This window comes from Capricornis sumatraensis, chromosome 9, assembly GCF_032405125.1.
Source record: "Capricornis sumatraensis isolate serow.1 chromosome 9, serow.2, whole genome shotgun sequence".
Classification (NCBI taxonomy): Eukaryota; Metazoa; Chordata; class Mammalia; order Artiodactyla; family Bovidae; genus Capricornis; species Capricornis sumatraensis.
Genome location: NC_091077.1, coordinates 44,087,460 through 44,107,538, shown reverse-complemented (window position 1 = coordinate 44,107,538; position 20,079 = coordinate 44,087,460). Strand labels below are relative to the sequence as shown.

Below are 20,079 nucleotides of genomic sequence, written 5' to 3'. Positions count from 1 at the left end.
TGAGAGTTGGACTGTGAAGAAAGCTGAGCGCCAAAGAATTGATGCTTTTGAACTGTGGTGTTGGAGAAGACTCTTGAGAGTCCCTTGGGCTGCAAGGAGATCCAACCAGTCCATCCTAAAGGAGATCAGTCCTGGGTGTTCTTTGGAAGGACTGATGCTGAGGCTGAAACTCCAATACTTTGGCCACCACATGCAAAGACTTGACTCATTGGAAAAGACTCTGATGCTGGGAGGGATTGGGGGCAAGAGGAGAAGGGGACGACCGAGGATGAGATGGCTGGATGGCATCACCGACTCAATGGACATGAGTTTGGGTGAACTCTGGGAGTTGGTGATGGACAGGAAGGCCTGGCATGTTTCAATTCATGGGGTCACAAAGAGTCGGACACGACTGAGCGACTGAACTGAACTGAACTGAACTCTATATTTCCTATTAAATCATACTATGAGTTATATAATGGTTATTCCTTTTTTAGTCTTAGCAGTATTTGACCATTCAGCTGGTGTTTGCCTGATTCAGTTTGATGTAAACTTTAAAATGTTAAACTACTTAACTTAGGCTTTTAGTATCCATTGATGATTATCACCTACATGTGTTATTCCGTTAGGAAATAGAAAATTCATCACCAGTTTATTAGCTGGAGTTCTATAAAGGAAATCCTTTTCTCCTCAACTGTTTGATTACTTCTTATATATAGTATACTAAGGTCTTTATTATCATTGTGCATATAAAAACTGTCCTCACTGAGTCCTACATCCCTCTGTTTTCTCCCAGAATGGTGTTGGAATCAAAGGTTAGGATACTGTCATTCTTTCCTCCTCTCTACCCCCTGCCTTACATATACATCAGTCTGATTTTGTTCACATAGAAAGAATCATGTCATTTCTATCTCTTACATTTTTAAACTACTGTTTAAAACATGAGATTCAGTTCATTAAAGTTGTATGACATGATTACATCAGAAAGATTGGACACAGGCTATTGTAAGTATCTAACTTCACAGGGGCTCTTATGGGGGAAACTTGTAGATAACAACATCTTGCTTTTTCATACCACTTGCTTCTTATACAAAAATTGTTCACAGAGAATGTTTTGAGTAATAGTATAGTGTGAATACCTTGTATAATTAGGTCTACATTTTAATCATGTTTGCTTTGTAGTAGCAATTTCCATCGGTGACATTTTGTTTATATGTGTAACTCTTAATTCCTGACCATTTAGTCTTTTTAAAATGTTTTGTGACTTAGGGAAAAGATATAACTTGATTGACTATGGGATGATTTGTTCTAAAGCATGAACAGTTAATCATTTTAGTGTAGGAGGAAATGTTTTTTACTTTATATGAATAGTTTTTTACAGTCTAGACTAAAAACTTTAAAGCACTGATTGAAAAGAGTGTGCATCATTTAATGAGTGTTTTTGGTTTTCTAGAATTCTTTGCTGAACTGGATAAAGTAATGGGCCCTCTCATCTTTAATGCAAGCATCATGACAGACCTAGTTCGTTACACCCGGCAGGGACTGCACTGGCTTCGCCAAGATGCCAAGTTGATATCCTGAACTGAACACAATCTCGTTGCCTCTGATTTTCTCCACAACACTGTGTCATGTCACAAAGGAAAACTGCCATAACACACCACCTAGTTGACACTAAGAATGAGGAATGGTTTTCTCTTCCCTGGTTCCTGCAATTTTTTTTTTAATAACCCAAAGTCATGTCATTTGACCCTTTAATATTCCCAATATGAAAAATTATTTAAATGCTTTTAAATCTGCAGCATGTTGATAGTTGGTTTCAATGATCTATAATAAGATTGAAATTTCAGTTGCAGTTCATTACTAATTTGTTGCAATTCTATTTATTAATTTTTTTAAGTTCCCAGATTGGGGGTAGTTTAAAACTTAGTTATTTCTGCCTATAAATTTACTCTGTTGAATATTTTATGTACATTTAATGTAGACTTTATTTATATACTTTGGGAGCTTTGTTACCTAAAAGTAATGTCTTTTTGTGGTAGCTCTTCTAAGAGTAAGAGTTGGTTTATGTAGAATATGGACATGTTCTTTCTACACCTACTACCTGATATTACTTCAGATCTTAAGTACAATTTTATTATTGCAGAATTTATACTTAGTACGATATTAAGGATATTCTTCTACACATGGAAAATCACTTAAATATGAGAAGATGGCAGTCTATGTGAATGTAAAGTGAAATGTTTCTGATTTGGTATGCATTATTTCAAGAACTGTGAACATGTGTTAATAACACTATAGCAATCACAAGGTGACTGTAACTTGCATTTAATGCATTACAAAAGAGGGCAGGCAAACTTTCTAGGAGAAGCATATCATGTGAAGGGTTTCATAAAAGGACAATCTTGAACCTTACGGATTTTATTAAACCATATGTTTGGTTGTTGTTGTTACTACTAATAATTTGACACTTAACTGAAACAGAATAAGTTACTGTTGAACAAAGGATGATCCAACTCCTGAGGGCTGCCGCCTATATCTCTTTCGTTGATGATGTTTGTAGTGTAAAATCTCTCTTCAGAATTTTAATTAAAAATTTTTTTTCCACACTAGATTGTGATGCTCGGGTAGGAGCATGCAGTGACTGATGTAAAATGGCCTGGAGCTTTGGTGTGTGTGCTTTTTGCTATACAACTTAGGGTTCTAATGCCTGATATAGAGATGATGAATTTCACCTTTTAAACCTATCTTATGTTTACTACCTTTGTATTTTGAAAGCCTTCATCAATGATATGTGTTTCTGATGGGATCAGAAAATTCGCGCTAGAAAAGTACCTATCTTGGTTCAATGTGAGCTCTCTTGGGAAGGGGAGGGGAGCAGGAGTAGAGCTTAATAAGCCAGCTCTGTTAAGAGTTGTATATCAAAGTACCTTTCCCTTATAAGGTGCAGATAGGAGTTAAAGGTGAGAAATATACCTTCTTGTCTTTTGTTTTAGTGCCCCTATCATGTCTGGTGTGCCTTAAATCTTACCTTTAAATGAAGATTCTGTGGATTGTTTACAGATGAAGTTTTACACTAGGAGCAGATCACCCGTATGGTTGGTCTTCTATAGTAATAATGTTAAATTCTCTTTCCTTTTCAGTTGTCCTTTAGGGTCACATGAAGATTAATTCTTTCAGAAAAGCTAATGCTTTGGTACATGACTTAGTCTAACCTATTGGGTAATGCTGCTTCAAAAAATAGTTTGTCCTCTCAATTCCAAAAATGAATCCATTCAATCAGAAAAAAGGATTGCCCTGTTATTTATAGATGATTGCTAAGGTCTGAAATGAGAAAGAAAGGATAGAAAATCTCTTAAGCCCAGTGGTGTAGTAGCCCCTCTGTGTCTGAATCTACACTTATAAAGCTAGTTAACTTTTCTTGTCCTGTGGCCTCATCTTGAGCTTCTTAATGGTTTTGTACCTCGTTGTTTTTTTTGCATATCACTGAAGATTCAGATCCTCAATTTATGTCAAATTTAACAATTTTCCCTTGGAGAAAATTGCCTCTGATATCTTGCTAATTTTATCTTAGTGTGTTTTAGGAACAGTTTTCCTTAAGAAGACAGCTTGTCCATGATCCATGGTGGTTATTCAGTAAGAAATTTGCCACAGTTAATCAAAGCAAATGTTTGTCCTGTTCTTCTCTAATTTCTCTGACTCTGATTCCTTAATTTTCTGTGATATCTTGGAAATGGAAAAAGTATCCTTAAAGCTTTTAGACTTTCAGCAACAGCAGCCAGTGGGGCACTTCTGAGTTCCAGTGTGTTCTAGTCTCTTGTGAGTCCTGAAAGATAGCAGGAATATTTATTTCCCAGGTCACATTGATAATTTGTTAAAGCAGAATTTCCTGCATGTTTTATGGTGCTGTGCTAGAATATTCTGTCTCTAAAACTGTTAATTCTTGGGAAATTAGTTTTTCAAGCTTTTAATTGTGGAGGGTTTTCCCCCTAGGTGGTAATGGGCGATGGATCAAACTCCTTTTCTAAACAATTGAATTTTCAGTGTAAAAGTCTGTGGAAACACCACTCCTTCTCCTCTGTGTCCATCTCCTCAGAAGTTCTGTCTGTCTGCATCTGTTCCAGCATGTACTTTGGACTCCTTTACAGGCGACCATTCCTCCTTCCTCAATAGGTGTCTTCAGTGTTCTCTAAATACTTACAACTGATTCTGACAAGTAGCTAAAACTTACTTAGCCTAAGACTTGTATTTAACATAGTTAATTATAAAAATAGCAACTATTTTAAAAATTGTTCTGTTGACTGCTCTTAAGACCACACTTGTATGCCAAGAGGCAGCAGCCATACCACTGGCAACCAGCAAACAGATTACAGTGGAGGAAGTTGTCACATGGTATAATACTTCCCAGCCTAGGCTGGGCTGTGGGGAACACTCCCCTCCAGGTGATTCAAGTTGCCACAGTCCAGCCTAGGCCCAGCCTGACTGGGGAGCATTTAGCCCATTTCTTGCCTCAGTGCCACCTTTTTCTGGGCAAGTAGTTAACTGATTTTATAAGCAATGAATACTTCAGATAAATTCACAGTTGTAGTTTCTGCAGAGTAGAGAAGGTGGACCATCACTAGTTTAATTCTCCAATGTAAAAGCTGTCTAGAGTAATGTGTGCATGTGCCCGCACATGCCTGTGCTCTGGGGGGCTCTTTCACTGATGGATGCACAGGTGTTCGGGTTGCACTTTGAACGACACACTTGTGGCTTTATTAGGTTTGCTGTTGTTTGTTGTTTTTTAATCGTTGTTTGTTTCTTTTCATTAAAGAAAGGTCTAATCAGCTAGATCCGACAGCATCATTTTTGTATTTAATGACAATGACTTTGAGAAATTACCTTATTGAATAAGCTTGTGTTGTGAAGCAAGAGCCTGCAAAACACACCTGTTGTAAATGAACGTTCTGGCTCTGGAGGCCAGCAGCACTCTGTGGAGTTTCAGAACAGTCTGTAGTTGCTCCAGTCAGTGATGCCTAGTTGTGTAAAGGAGAGGTACGCTGTGCACTCTTCTAAGTGTGAGGGTATGCAACTTTGGATTTTAAAATTATATACACATACACACTTTATATATATGTATGTATGTATGAAAACATGAAATTAGTTTGTCAGAAATGTGTGTGTTTAGTATTTTAGCTTAGTGCAACTATTTCCACATTATTTATTGATCTAAGACACTTTCTTGTTGACACCTTGAATATTAATGTTCAAGGGTGCAATGTGTATTCCTTTTAGATTGTTAAAGCTTAATTACTATGATTTGTAGTAAATTAACTTTTAAAATATATTTGAGCCCTTCTGTAGTATTATAGGGCTCATACAGGGTGGGAAGGATTTTAATTTTCCAGTTGCTAATTGAACAAAAGGGCCTCATTATGTATTTTGAATTATAGAAGTTTGCCTCTGGATCCCAGGAACATCTACTGGGAAGAATGTTTTAGGCAGATTGTGAAGATTGTTTTTTAATCCTAAGTAAATTGCAAAGCAAAACATTTCAAATCCATCTAGATTCCTATAACTCATATTCCCTAATTATGTGAAACACAGATTTCATTTCAGTTTCATGTATCTATGTGTTGGAGAGGCAGAATTTTTTCCAATAATAACATTGTACATCTAAGGTTGCTATTCAGTAATATAAATAGAAGAGATAAGTATTGAATGACTTAGAATATATAGTGACAAGAGGCCAAATTGTTCATGTTTGTGAGCAATATTCTTTCACATATTCACTAATAGATAAATTCATTTTAGACCCCTAGACCCTATAACCAAGCTGACAAGTGATAGGAAGTAAGTTATTAATAGTTGGTAAAGCAAATGCAGATTCTGTTCACTCAAACCATATGGTTGATTAAAAAGAACTTACAGTCTCCCGAAAAACGAATGGAAAGAATATCTTCTTTTTTTCTTTTTGATGGCATTTGGTCACAGAATAAGGCGTTAGAGTTAAGTCTAAACCAGTCTTTAAGCAATGGAAAATAGCAACCCCAGTAATCGTCATATAATGAAGTTGACTTTGGGGAATGTCAGCTTTGACCTCTCCTTGCCCACCGTTCCTCAGCTAAGCATAAATTCCCATTCTTAAAAAGAAACAGCCAAAAGGTGCTCTTAATTTAGAGCATGGGGGAAAAGCTCTCACCAAGAAATTCTAGTAATACTCTGTTATGACCTTTTACTGCTCCCACATGGGGTTTCTTTTCAGCTTTTTACCACTGGAATTTTCTACCTGCTATGTTCCTCTCTGGAAAATGTCTATTTGGAAATGCTGCCTTTCAGATCAATGCCATAATTATCCATACTGTTGAGTTTGTTGTTGCTGTTCAAGTGTCCCCATTTTACAACTTCATGCACACACCTGGCAGATCATTGACATGAGCATTCAACAGTACTGGGGTCGAGGTGGGGTGGGAATGGGCAGGGCTCACCAACAGAGCTGGCCGAGGTGGCAGTGCCTGAAAAGGCGTCACCTTTGAGGACCAGATGTGGGGTTGGTAAGCACAGTTATGAAAATTTCTGTCCAGCCTCCATTTTGAATGGTTTTAAGAAATTTTGTATATGGAGGACATAAATACTTATATATTTATTGAAAATCCTTTTTTTTTTTTTAATTAAAATTATTTGGTGAATAATGGTTTGACCTTTGGGGAGGGTTTTGGAGGGGAGGTAATGCCACTGATAAATTAAAAGCCTTGTTGATTCTGCAGAAAGGTACTGTTAGTGTCTGATAGGATGCCTTTGTTTTATACATGATCCAAATCTTTGTTTTACATTTATTTTATCCAAAATATTTAGGCATCTGACATTTTCAACCAAAATTTGAATTATATACTGTGATTTTTATTTGTTGCAATACATTAAAATTTCAGAGGTACTTTGGGGCTCAAAAGCTAGGATTCCTAAGTCAGTATGTGCATTTCACGTAATAAAGCTGTTAATGGTGAGCAAAGTATTATATACTAACTAGATTTTTCCACATCTGTATAGTATATTATATGTATTTTGTGGTATTGAGATTATAGAAAGTTTAGAGTGTCAAACATGCGTTTAATGTGTATTTTTAAACAAATTTATGGCAATTAAAATATTTGGAGACAAGGGTATCACATTTCAATTTGTAAAGATCTTTTTAACTCTACTGTGTCATTAAGATGCTTTGTATAATGCCAAACCATAGCTGGAGAAACTAAGTTTAATAAATATCAAATAGATTTTCTGTATTAAAGTTGATAAACACTGTGCTCTCTATACTTTTTCAACTCTTACTTTGCCCTTTTTGTGTACTTTCTGTTTTGTGTATTAGGGTCCAGTGCTACTCTTCCTTTAAAGTCTGGTCCCACCAGTCCAGGTCTTAATTTCTGATTACAGAAATTCTGTGGAGAAGGAAATGGCAACCACTCCAATACTCTTCCCTGGAGAATCGCATGGACAAAGGAGCCTAGTGGGCTACAGTCCATGGGGTCACAAAGAGCCAGACACAACTAAGCAGCTAACACACACAATGATGTAAAAACAGACCACAATAAATTCACAGGACAGCAAAAAAAAAAAAATTCTGAACTGGCTGGCCATGGGTCCCTCTGCATAGATCATAATTCTCCCTGCTCCAACAGAAATCTCATACACATCCTTTTTGTTACTCTTGGTGGCTTGGGCTTTGTTTCATTTAACTACGTTTTTCTTCTGGTTCTCTCTGTTCATAGATAAACCAATATTGGCTGTCTGCACCTCACTGATATGTTCTTTACATGCAATGAAGGGTTAAGATCCAGGGCCATAGTTTATGAACTTGCTGAGGTTAATCACTAGCTATTACTAAACTTTTGCCTTTAACCTGCCATTGTGTTTTTATTACCTGAAGAAATGTTAACTCTCACTGCAGTTTCCAGATTAAGAAGTTAACACATTATCATTAGGCAATGCTGGGTTTTCTGTAGTATACAAAATGAATCCTTCCTCTCAAAAGTGTGAATTCCAAGCTGCCAAAATTTCAGTTTGAGACATTTAATAGTATCCATAGAAAAATAAACTCTTTAAGTTAACAAGTTTAGTTATGCTTATCTACATATCAACATTCTAAGAAGAAACGGAGACCAATTTAAAGCATATATCTGTCTTCAAACATTTAAAAACAAGATTGCTTTACTTAAGTGTCTCCAGCCAAATGCAGTTAATCAATATTCCATAGAATGGAGCATTGTTGTAGGTAAGTGCTGTCCTCTTTTTCCCCTGGTGTGTACATCATTCCTGGGCCACACTTAGGGAGCAGCGTCTTTTTCTAAGGGAAAAGAAAGGTGATTTTTAAGACAAAGGTCTAGCAGTGCCCAGAGCCACCTCTGCTGCATTTCCTTCCTGTACTTGACATCCAGTCTCAGGGTAGAGCAAAGAAAGGAAAGGTATCACTCTATCAGGGTACCTGTTTGGAGCTGTTCTTGGCTCTTAACTCTTGAGGGACTGTCCTCCATGAAGCCCCTATCGTTAGCCCAGGCAGTCCTCCACCCCAGTTTCATTATTAGGTCTGTATGTACTGATCTCTCCACTGCCCAGCTTCCCAGGCCTCTTGGGTCCAGCCAGCCCTGCTCGCAGGTTTGTGGAGTACCTGCATAGCCTTGTGATACATTCAGAATCATCCCGACAGGAGGCTCCAATGGGCCTGAGGGAGACCGCTCTCCAAAATGGGGTCATTCTCCTTGGCCTTCTCTTTGCTGAACTCAGTTCTGGTACTGGAGAGCCATCTACCTGCAGGGCGAAGACAGCCATCTCAGGTGTAGAAGAGTTGAAACGTTACTATTTATCTTAGAATAATGATCACCAACCCCAGATGCATTAGACTCAGAGCAGAGGGGTCCATTCCTCAGGACTGAGTCTGGCTCTCAAGTTCTGCCTATAGTTCCATGTCCACCGCTACCATCCCCACACACCCACATACATATCCTGTCCTTACCTGGGCTAACAGCAACAGGCAGATCATGAGTACTGCAAAGAGTTTGAGGTGCCACATCTTGATAAGATCCAGGACCCTGAAGGGCCGGGCACAGTACCCACTTCTTTTTATAGACAGACCCACCTCTTTTTTGGTTGCCAGGTAAGATGGGGGCAAAGTTTATATTTGCAGTCAAGGTCAGTTTAATAAGTTAATGTCTACCAGAGAGGAATGTGTTCAAGGCCTGCCTCTCAGGCACGTATTTACTGATCCCTCATCTGGACTTTGGTTGTGTTGCTGGCTCGGACTTTTTCAACCATTTTACCAAAAGTCAGCACTACCTCCTCCCCTTTGAAAAGCCACGTGAAGCCATTGAGGGAGACCAGGCACCTAGCCACATTTGCATTCCATAATAGCTCGGTGAAATCTCTAATCAAAATAGAATTATCCTAATGAGGTCTTTAGAAACAGTGTTGAGTCCTTTCAGCTTATTTAGGAAAGAAGCACTGATCTCTTTTGTTACAGGCAATTGGATATGGCCCTTATCTCCCTTCTGTGGAAAGAAGTATGTGGGAGGATGCTTCAGCCAGACTTGCCTACAGTGCCCCAGATCCTTGTTTGTATAGATTGACTGTCACCCTAATTATTTGTTCCACATCATTTGCCTAGAAAATGGAAACCCAGCAGCAGAAAATGCAAAGTCCGACCTACCTGCTGTCTCCCAGGGGAAGGGCAATCAGGACTGACATGTTTCAATCATGGGCAAATAAGTATTGGTTGACTTTGTTTCCTTCTTTAAAATTTGAGGAAATAGCAGGGCCTCCTAATCTGTGAAAGCTTGACAGTAGTGACAGATATTGCAAACCTTGAATTACTAGCTTTCCTGCCAGTACATGACTGAGCCTTTTACAGAGCATATCCATCAACTTCAGGGAAGCAGGCATAGGGCTGAGAATTCTCCAAAGCCCAAAACATCTGTCACCGTAAGTAGGAACCACTGCAAGTCCCTAAACCATGAGTGATTATGGTTACTCATTAAATGACAGATATTTTAATAAGTTTGTAGAGAAAGGTGTAAATTTGAATTCTGTGAAGAAGGAAATATACAGGACTTCAGATCTTCCTTTGATCTGGAAGAAAAAGCCAAGAAAGGCAACAAGATTTTTATTTTCTGCCTTGTGTCTCCCTGAACATTTGGCTGATACCTCTTCCCTAAGCCCTTCTCATCTTCACAGGTTGGATATGGCAGGTGAGAGCCTGCCTGTTCCCCAAGAAAAAGTGGTGGAGATGCGGCACAGCTGAAGGTACTACAGGACAGTCACCAGTCCTCTTGCCAAGGAAGTAAAGGGGCATATGGTAGACCTCAGGGATGGGGTTGGGTAGGGTAGGACCACAAATCATCCATCTGCCTGTTCCCAGTCCTTTCAGGACCAGGCCAGGCCTGGAGATAGACGCCATTGCTTGCACTTAAGGAACATGGAGAAGCAGACCTATGCCAAACTCACCTAACCAACCCTGCAAGTTTGAGGCTAATTAGCTGTTCCTTCCCTTTACTCCTGAGCTTCAACACAGAATGACCTCAAGTAGGAGCTTAACTAGGAAGTTCTGTGGGATGGAGAAGAGGCTGTGAGGTGACCTAGTGAACATTGGGTAAGAACAGAAATCTGATGAAGTAAGCAAAAACCTGAACAACGTGATAGCCTAGAGCCAGTTGGGTCTGTGGGCTGAGGGCCAACCTCCCCTTAATAAGCCTACAGTGATGTGCCAAGTGGGATGTGGAAAGGGCTTATTCCCAAGATGGACGCTTTCTCCCAGTCCTCCATTTCTGCCATCCTGTACTTCAGGCAAAATCAAAGTAGCCTGTTGCGTTAACTTACAAAGCCAATACCATAGGCAAGGGAAAGGCCTGGGGCTTTGGGGCCCCTCTTTGTAGGGGGAATAAAGGACTGGCTATTCGTCATGGGTGTGACAACACTGCAGAAACCTTTGTGGCCCAAGCCTCCATCTTGTATGCCATCCCTCCTCCCAAAAGAAAAGATCCATTAGTTACTGCCCATGGAGGAATCACTGTGAAGGAGAGTATTTCTACACTAACTACACTATGTGTCTACACTAACTCGGTAGTTGTTTTATTTAAAATCAAGCTTTTAAAAGCAAAGTGGCAACCAGACAGCATTCAGCTGAAGTGACAGAATTGTCCAGATGTAGGCATATCCATCCCACAACGCTTTGAGTAGCTGTGAAGGCCTATTCCTGAAATGAAAAAATATTTAAAAGTGCAGGGGCTCTGTACAATCAAGTATTTTGCTGAATGAATCAACATAAAAGTACATGTTCCTTTCTCCAGCAGAAAGGTCTAAGCAGCCATAAGAAGAAGAAATGCTTGGCTGGAAAGCAGAAGCCAGGGACCTACATAGGTTAGCTGACCAGAGGCCAGCCCTGCCCCTCTGAGCTTTAGTCTCATGTCAATGAGATGGATGGGAGCACCTCTGTGAGGCCTCCCAGGCACTGACATGTGGGGTTTCAAATGATTAATTTACAAGAAAGTGAGACAAGCACGGTTGATAGCTTACAGCTTGGTAACTCTGAATACAACTCCAAGGGATTTTCTGTTTCTGAAGTTAAGTGCCTAGGATGAAATGGGAGACCGAGGAGGTAGCTACATGAACAGCTGTTTGAAACATGTTCCAGGTGGAGGGAAGATCATGAAGGGCTTGGCAGTAATTGGAAACTTTTTTCATGTCCCTGAGTAGGACATGCCTAATGAAAAATAAAAGACTGAAATGGAAAAACTTTTCCGGGTAAAACTTCAACAAATAGAGTGTATTTGCTCAATTGCTGGCTAGAACTGGCATTGACTTCTGGGCCTGCATCTCTGGCAATGTGTTGGCTGATGGAAGTGTCCCCTTCACAGCATTATGCAGACCAGAGAGAGATAAATGCCTTTGTGGGAGCAGGAGCATTGCTGGGGAAAAGGAGGGCTAAATGAAAAAGTGATTGTGCCCCAGCAGCAGGTGAAGCAGCCACACCTGGGCTGGAGGTTCCAAGTGGATCCTCTATAGGGATAGAGGCCCACAACACCGGTCCCTCTTAAGAGACCACCGATTTTCAGTTTCTTTACGAATTTCTACAGATAGAATAGTCCATAAAATGATCCCAGATCCCAGTCATGTACAGGTGTACTGAGCTGTAATTGATATTCCACACCCCTCACCACCATCACCACCCCCACCCTCCAGGACCCTACTACACAGCTCTGAGTCACCAAACACAGAGAGGGAAGTCCTTTAGTGAGGGACAGGCTTAAAGCAGTGCTTAACAATTTTATCTGGAAGTAGAAGCTTAGTGCATGGAAAGGCTTCTAGGACAGTCTTCTCAGTAGAGCACTACTGGGATAAAAGATTTCAGACCAAAGGCTCAGTACCTGGTCTAGACTAAGGAAGGGTTAAGTTTGATTTGGGGCTGGAATCTCCAAAGCACTCAAAGAACCAGGAATAAAAGTCTAAAATGAAGCAAACATGGGACAAGGATGGCCATGCCACCTAGGAAGCTTGGGGCTAAAATTGGAGGGAAAAAAGAAACAGATCAATGGCCTGTCAAGGAAGTAATTGATCCTCCCCTGGCCCATGAACCTGTTCAGACTATGCAAGATTAAGAATGGGTACACTTACACCTTAAGTTCACAGCTTTCATCAGATTCTCAAAGGAGACTATGACCCAAATATGTTGCATATCAGGCAGCGAGCCCTGGGAATAAACTTGGACAAGCCAAACAGGAAAATTACAGTTTGGTGAGGCTAGTTTTCATCACACCACAGTTCTGTTAGGCCTGCACTACCTTACCAGACTCTTACATTTCAGTTACCTCAGCCCTGTGGCTTTGTCTTAATATACCTATTTTATGGGTAAGCAGTTCATAGCTCAAGAATGAGGGTTTCTTGCCTTTACCACACATTAGGGACGCAAGGCCTATTAGTCTCAGCTGTACCTCCTTATCCTGGCTCACAATCAATGCAATCTCCTGATACCTTACAGATTTTTGAGGTAGTTTTGGTTCATGAAAGGCAGTAATTATAGAGTAAGAAGGAAAGACAGCCTGAGCCAGAAGTTGACTTACTCTGTGGAACTGCTGCTCTGGACCAGCAGGACAGCTCCTTAGCAAAGAGGAAGTTTCTAGAAATGGAGTAGGGAACCAGAAGCATAAACTGCCAACACCTACCCCCACCATCTCCTGAAGGGAAAAGGGTAATTTTTCCACTAGAAAGATAATTCAAAGGCTCTAAGACAGGGGTGAACATTTTCCATAGAGTCAGAGAGTAAATATTTTAGGTTTTATGGGTCATACATGGCTAAAAAGTACTTTTAGCAACCTGGTAAACATAGCCAGTTTGCTGACCTCAGTTCTAGAGGCAAAGGAGTCACCTCACCTCTTCCTTTGATAGCTGTCATGTAGACCAGCATAGCTTTAAGAACAGAAACCTCAGTGCCAGATTGTATCATTCACTAGTTGTACAATTTGGGGCAAGGTACTTGTGAAGGAAAAAACACCAAAGGTAGTTGTGAGGGTTAAAAGACATTATTTGTGTAAAGGGTTAATACCTGACACATAGTAATTACTAGATTTTATTGTCAATATGGAAGCAGTGGGCAGGGAGCTAACATTCCCTACAGTTGATGCAGCTACAGTCTTGTAGATTACAGAACAAGGGGTGAGCAACACTCCTTCCCAAACTCAGACTAGCCAAAATGGTTCAGGAATCATGCTGGGGGAAAGGAGTTTATGCACTTGAAAACTGGCAATCACATCCAAGGACTCTGCTTACACAACACACAAAATCACAACAGTGAAGCCCATAATAATAAGTTTATTGTGTCTTCAAGACACTACAATATACTCTCCTCTCCCAGAGAAGGGTCTTTCAGAGACAAGGAACCATTATCCAGATGAGTTGCTTATTTGTCATTTTCATAGGCAGCTGGATTCTTCCTCTTCGATTTCTCAAACTCCTGCGTTCCCCATGTGTAGACAAGATAAAACACTACGAATGCTATAAAAATAAATGAGAGGAAGCAGTGAGCACATACAAGACACATGGATCCCAGTCCTCTTTTCTGATTCACCTTATATTCTGCTTTCCTGTCTCTAGTTCAGAAATCACTCTTAAACCAGATGATCAAAAAGCTTACGCTACAAACTCATTTTTCAGCTGTGTAAAAGGGGTTTATCCAGGAAAACTGTGAACAGTGACCAAATCTTCCCTATCGCTCCCCTGTTGCACATTTTAAAATGCTTTAAAAACTGATGTCAAATTCACATAGCATAAACTTCACCGTTCAACCATTTTGAAATGTACACTTCTGTGGGTTTTAGCAAAGTCAAAATGTTCAACTATCATCACTATCTGCTGCACCTTTAACACAAAACAGCTCACTGCTAGAAAAGAAGTGGGTAAAGGTGACCTCAGAGGGAGACACTGGAATCACACAAGTGACCTTGAGCCAATCATTTCTCTGTGACCCAACTCCCTTATCTGTAAGATGGGGAGGACATGATCAGTTCAACGGCATTCAGGACTACTGAAAGAGAAAGCCTGTTTATATGCAGAGTGCTCACTGAGGGGACCCTCAACACCCTCTGTGGATGGGAGTCTAGCCCCTCCGCGCGGCCAGGGCACTCACGCGGCGCGACGCGAAGGATGCACGCCCGAGTTCGGCGCAGCATATTGGGGATGCCCTTGCTGAAGTAGTGCGGAAAGGCGCGCTGCTCGAAGGGCGACAAGCTGTAGGTGATCACATGCCGCACCCGTGTCAGATGCCCAAATTGGCGGCCCATGGTCGCGGCGGCCTCTGCAAGACGGAAGGAGGACAAGCGTTGGGCTCAAGCCCGGGACTTGCCGCCGCCAACCCGAGTCCTTCCGCGGCGCTCCTCATCCTCCCAACCCAGAACGCAACCCCACCCGCCAGGAGTCCCCGAGACAGCGCGATGCGGCCCCACTCACACACCGAGGTCACCTCGCCCACTACACCACGGGACCCTCCGGTTTCCGTCCGCCACTTCCGGTAGGATCGGACGCCGCGCCAGGAGGCGGTGAGGTCACTTCCGGGAGAACTAGTTCCCTACTGTCTCCAGGTGACGGCGCCATAGCCCCCAGGGCCGAAGAGACGTGCCCCCGCCGCGTGACGTGAAGTGGGCGGTGCCTGCTCTGGGGTGGGGCCAAGCGCCTCTGGGCGGGCTCTGGGGTCCCAGGGCGCCCCCAACCGGATCCCCTCAGTCTTCTCCTCGGTTCCCGGCTTTCCTCGGAGCCTCAGGAAGCGGCTGAAATCGGACGGACTAAGAGTAGAAGAGTGAGGGGCCTGTCAACCTCCAGAGCTGCCCTAGGGTCGGGTGTCCTGGCGTGGTGGAAAGCGTCTTTGAGGCCGCCGCCTGGCAGTCAACGCGAGGTTTTGTACTGTCATGTCCAGTAAGCTGGAACCGGAATCGGCTATGGTCAGGCCCTCAGCGACCGCAAGACCCGAATCAGGGACACGGATCTGAGACTTCTCTTGTCAGCCACCGGATTAGAATCCACTGGCAGGGTGTAGACTTTCCCAAGAGATAATAAAAATGTTTCCATTGAGCCACAAGAGTCCTTAGGTAATAGTACAGCAAGTGATGAGCAGCTGTTAGTGATTGTAGGAGGGAAGAGGCAACCTCCGTCGCAGCCGGCTTCTCCCTCACAGAGTTCTGCCTGGGGCCGAATGTCATGTTGCCCACTGTTCACTGCCCAGGAGGAAGGCAGGAACGTCGCGTGTGAGGCGATTCCATTTTCGGAAAGTGCTTTCTACTTAAGGATACTGCTGTCCTGTACAGCTGACTGACTTTTCCACTTGATGCAACGTGTCTGTAAATGTTTTTTTCATGGAATTGCTGGCCATGTGTAATCTAGGACTAAGTTCTCATTCAGCAGTTTGGGTGTGTTTTATAACCCTCCTTGGCAGATCCGAGCCAGGGAGGTTTGGCAGACAATGAACTTAAAATTTACCAGTATACCTCGGTTTTATCAGCCTGGGTACTGCACAGACTGGTTCTGTACCTTACACGGTGAGTATATTCAGCTCTTCTTAGTGTACCCATGTCTCATTTATCTGAAACATAATCTTTAACCTGATCTTAGCTCAGAGGCAAGAACATAAATACTTATACAGGTAAGAACAAAAATACCTAGCAAATTCTCCCACCATTTGAGTGATTAATAAAAAGCAAACCTTTCATTTATTTTCTAGCACCTGAAAACGTCTTTAAACCTTTCAATTAAAGTATGCATAGATGAATGAGCAGACCCAAATAAAGGCACCAAGATATTATACTTTAAAGTGAGTCAAGATTAAATGTGATGTCCTCCTTTTTAAAGCATATTGCAGTATTCCAAGTACATATCCTTAAAAGGCTGTGAGAACTAGGCAAAATAGCAGTTCTCTGCTCTCTGGAATCTCAATTTCAGTTGTGAATTTCTCTCACCCTCCAAATCAACATGCAGTAAATAAATATTCTAAGCACCTGGAAGTGGGAGAGGTGGTACAGATCCAGGGAGAAGAGTAAACCCAATACCATAAGTTGCATACAAACAGATCTGGGTATCATCATGAATAATTAGCTTTTCCCCATGCCTTCGAAGTTTCAGCAAGCATCTAGGGAACATATTAAAAATCCTAATCTCTCTCAAGAAATCGGCCGCTTTTTTTTTAAAGATCACTCCTTGTAGCCTTTCAGCTACATAGCTAGTCCATTAAGTTAAGAGATTTTAAATAAATGCCAGGGGAAAGGAAAAGGAAAACTATATGGCCAAGTAAATCTGAGTCTAATTAGGACAAACTGAATGAATAGGGTGTTGTCAGCTGATAAAAATTATCCACAGCTAAGCATCCTTAAGGTCTGATTACAGAAGTGAACCTAGCCCACCCACACACCTAAAGTCTATTTAAGAGACCAACCGAGGCTCTTCCTGGTTTTTAGGAAGAAGACTGGTATGGGGAAATGTGTTCCTTGCTAATGCTTCCAAGCCATGGCGCTTCCCAACGAATTCTTCCTTTGGTTTTGCTGCTTTGCCTGGCTCTGTTTTCCTATTAGCCTTGATTCTCTGCCTTCTAGGGGAGAAGCTCAGATTGTAGCTAGGACTGCGTTGGAATCTGAGGCTGAGACTTGGTCCTTGCTGAACCATTTAGGTGGGAGACACAGACCTGGTCTCCTTTCCCCTCTCTTAAAGGTTCTGTATGATGGGCACGGGGAACCCCCCAGGCTGCAGCCAGATGACAGAGCTTTGCGCTACATGAAGAGGCTCTATAAGGCATACGCTACCAAGGAGGGGACCCCTAAATCCAACAGACGCCACCTCTACAACACTATTCGGCTCTTCACCCCCTGTGCTCAGCACAAGCAGGCTCCTGGGGACCTGGCGGCAGGTGTGTAGGAGCAGATTGGTTAATGGGCGGAGGGAAGAAGAAAGACCTTTTTGCATTTCAGTTACATAAAGGAGTTGGCCCTGCTCCTTGACTTGCATTTTACTTTGCATGGTACTCAATATCCAAACAAACCTGGTACTTGATCTTACTGTTTATTCCTAATGCCCTCATGGGTTGATGTAGGCTAAATCTCTTGCTAGAAGAGATTTAATGGCCCTAAAACCTGGGAAGAGTGCTGCTGGAGGTTAGCATCTTGTCCAGGGTCACAAAATCAAGACTGTAAAAAAAGGTATTTTGACTTCGTTGCATATTCTTTCTAGTCTACCAATGTTGGCCTGGACGTGAACCTACAGTACCTCTTTCAGCTGTTGGTGTGCTTTAGTAAACAGGATGTTTTCCCCACGTTTGTTGCTTTGTGTGAGAGGAAAACTGAAGTCCTTATGTGGAACAGTAGATCACCCTACAAGGGCAATGTGTTAATCAACAATCTTGTGTGTGTGAGAGAGATGGGAGCAGTGCTATTTAAAAAAGAAAAACAAATTATATTCATTAGCTCATGACTTACAGAAAACCCTTCTAACCCAGCAGGTCATTTGTGGCTATCTTAAACCCTTTCTCCTTCCTTGACGTCCTGTTTTGTTACAGTGGGTTTAGAGCTTCCATTTGTTGTCAGTCTCAAGTGTTCCAAATTAACTTAGAGAAGTACTTTTTCTTTATTGATTCTGCCGGTAAGAACTTAGAATGTTTTCTTAACAAGCCTGGCAAGTGTCTTTTGATAGTTTTCCTCTTAAAGACTTTCCAAGAGAAAAATACTGCTTTCCTTTTTAGCTTTCTCTTTGTTTGCAGCAACTTAATAAGATTCTAAAACTTCAAAATATAATGATTCCCTCTTTTAATTCCCCACCAAAGCTGTTCTGAATTTCTGGTGATCCAGCAGTAAGTGCTGGGACTTAGATATGGTACAGATAACTTGCTTTTTCTTTATAACCCCTATCCCACCCTGACGTTTAAGGCTTGAGAAAGTGGGGAGAAAAGGGACAGAAGCACATTCTGAGGTACTGATTCCTTGATTTGACTTCTGTTACATATGGCATTACTGTTGGATTGTTTTTCTTCTCAGGAACGCTTCCATCAGTGGATCTGCTGTTTAACCTGGATCGTGTTACTGTTGTGGAACATTTATTCAAGTCAGTCTTGCTATATACTTTCAACAACTCCATTTCTTTTCCCTTTCCTGTTAGATGTATATGCAACCTGGTGATAAAAGAGCCAGAGTTTTCTAGCAAGACTCTCCCTAGAGCTCCATACTCATTTACCTATAACTCACAGTTTGAATTTAGAAAGAAATACAAATGGATGGAGATTGATGTGACGGCTCCTCTTGAGCCTCTGGTGGCCTCCCACAGGAGGAATATTCACATGTCTGTAAATTTTACATGTGCGAAAGACCAGCTGCAGCATCCTTCAGCACGGGACAGCCTGTTTAACATGACTCTTCTCGTAGCGCCCTCACTGCTTTTGTATCTGAACGACACAAGTGCTCAGGCTTTTCACAGGTGGCATTCCCTCCACCCTAAAAGGAAGCCTTCACAGGGTCCTGACCAGAGGAGAGGGCTATCTGCCTACCCCGTGGGAGAAGAAGCCGCTGAGGGTGTAAGATCGCCCCGTCACCGCAGAGACCAGGAGAGTGTCAGCTCTGAATTGAAGAAGCCTCTGGTTCCAGCTTCAGTCAATCTGAGTGAATACTTCAAACAGTTTCTTTTTCCCCAGAATGAATGTGAGCTCCATGACTTTAGACTTAGCTTTAGTCAGCTGAAGTGGGACAACTGGATTGTGGCCCCACACAAATACAACCCTCGATACTGTAAAGGGGACTGTCCCAGGGCGGTCGGACATCGGTATGGCTCTCCGATTCACACCATGGTGCAGAACATCATCCATGAGAAACTTGACTCCTCAGTGCCGAGACCATCCTGTGTACCTGCCAAGTATAGCCCTTTGAGTGTCTTGGCCATCGAGCCTGATGGCTCAATCGCTTATAAAGAATATGAAGATATGATAGCCACTAAGTGTACCTGTCGTTAACAGACTCCTGTCAAGTAAAACCATGAGTGTCCTGGCCAGTGTAAATGCCGCTCCCCTTCCTTTGGGAGGAAGTTTCATGTGTCAACTCTGACTGTACGACAGTGTGTGTTGTGTAAGGAGGAGCCTGTATAGATTAGCATATTCTGTGGCATCTATCAATGTAAGGGATAACAACTGCCTTCCTCATGGCCAAATGTTTAAATGAAATGTATTTCCTTTGGAGAACTTTGAATTTTTTCCCAAGTGATTCTTTTTTCCTTTTTGTAGGAGTCTTCTTTTTGATGTAAGAAAATTTAAAAACTTAATTAGCATAAATCTTGGGTGGAATTGCAGTTCTAGACAATTCAGAGTGCTATAGTCTTATTTAATGGAGGAATAAATTCCTGTGAGTGGCATAAATTTTCTGTGTGTGGTTTTAATTAAAGATTTGCTTTTAAATGGTTATTTGAGAGGGAGAGGAAGTGTATCTAAAAGCTAGTCTTTACTCAATTTACTATCCCTTTTTCAGAGTTAGAGAGACTAACTCTCTATCTAAATTAGACTAGAGAGTATACAATATATTGGGCTTCCCTGGTGGCTCAGTGGTAAAGAATCTGCCTGCCAATGCAGTAGATGTA

General features: G+C 41.7%; 4 protein-coding genes across 6 annotated transcripts in view; 2 read left to right on the top strand and 2 right to left on the bottom strand.

Annotated features, from left to right (window-relative positions):
• The window catches only part of AFF4 (ALF transcription elongation factor 4), a 75,641-nt gene extending 72,854 nt beyond the window's left edge, over window positions 1–2,787 (top strand). The window contains exon 21 of the mRNA XM_068979731.1: window positions 1,433–2,787. Within this exon, the coding sequence (XP_068835832.1) occupies window positions 1,433–1,560 (128 nt within the window). The 3' untranslated portion in view covers window positions 1,561–2,787. The remainder of the gene's footprint in view (window positions 1–1,432) is intronic.
• A 2,555-nt stretch (window positions 2,788–5,342) lies between these two features.
• LEAP2 (liver enriched antimicrobial peptide 2) lies at window positions 5,343–9,077 on the bottom strand. The gene is made up of 3 exons (XM_068979733.1): window positions 8,960–9,077; window positions 8,615–8,754; window positions 5,343–8,293 (listed from the first exon to the last, which is right to left on the bottom strand). Exons 1-3 carry the CDS (start codon window positions 9,014–9,016, stop codon window positions 8,257–8,259), a joined length of 234 nt encoding a protein of 77 aa, XP_068835834.1. The 5' UTR covers window positions 9,017–9,077; the 3' UTR covers window positions 5,343–8,256.
• Window positions 9,078–13,801: 4,724 nt separating this feature from the next.
• On the bottom strand, window positions 13,802–15,074 carry UQCRQ (ubiquinol-cytochrome c reductase complex III subunit VII). Its single transcript, XM_068979888.1, has 3 exons — window positions 14,942–15,074; window positions 14,618–14,785; window positions 13,802–13,986 (listed from the first exon to the last, which is right to left on the bottom strand). The coding sequence occupies exons 2-3, from the start codon at window positions 14,769–14,771 to the stop codon at window positions 13,892–13,894; spliced, it is 249 nt and encodes an 82-aa protein (XP_068835989.1). The 5' UTR covers window positions 14,772–14,785; window positions 14,942–15,074; the 3' UTR covers window positions 13,802–13,891.
• GDF9 (growth differentiation factor 9) lies at window positions 14,905–19,801 on the top strand. 3 transcript variants are annotated; one of them, XM_068979886.1, is made up of 3 exons: window positions 14,905–16,019; window positions 17,182–17,377; window positions 18,498–19,801. In XM_068979886.1, exons 2-3 carry the CDS (start codon window positions 17,245–17,247, stop codon window positions 19,460–19,462), a joined length of 1,098 nt encoding a protein of 365 aa, XP_068835987.1. In that variant the 5' UTR covers window positions 14,905–16,019; window positions 17,182–17,244; the 3' UTR covers window positions 19,463–19,801. The 3 variants fall into 3 exon arrangements, with proteins under 3 accessions (XP_068835987.1, XP_068835988.1, XP_068835986.1); XM_068979887.1 differs by lacking the exon at window positions 17,182–17,377; XM_068979885.1 differs by lacking the exon at window positions 14,905–16,019 and having other exon boundaries at window positions 16,981–17,377.
• Window positions 19,802–20,079: the final 278 nt, after the last annotated feature.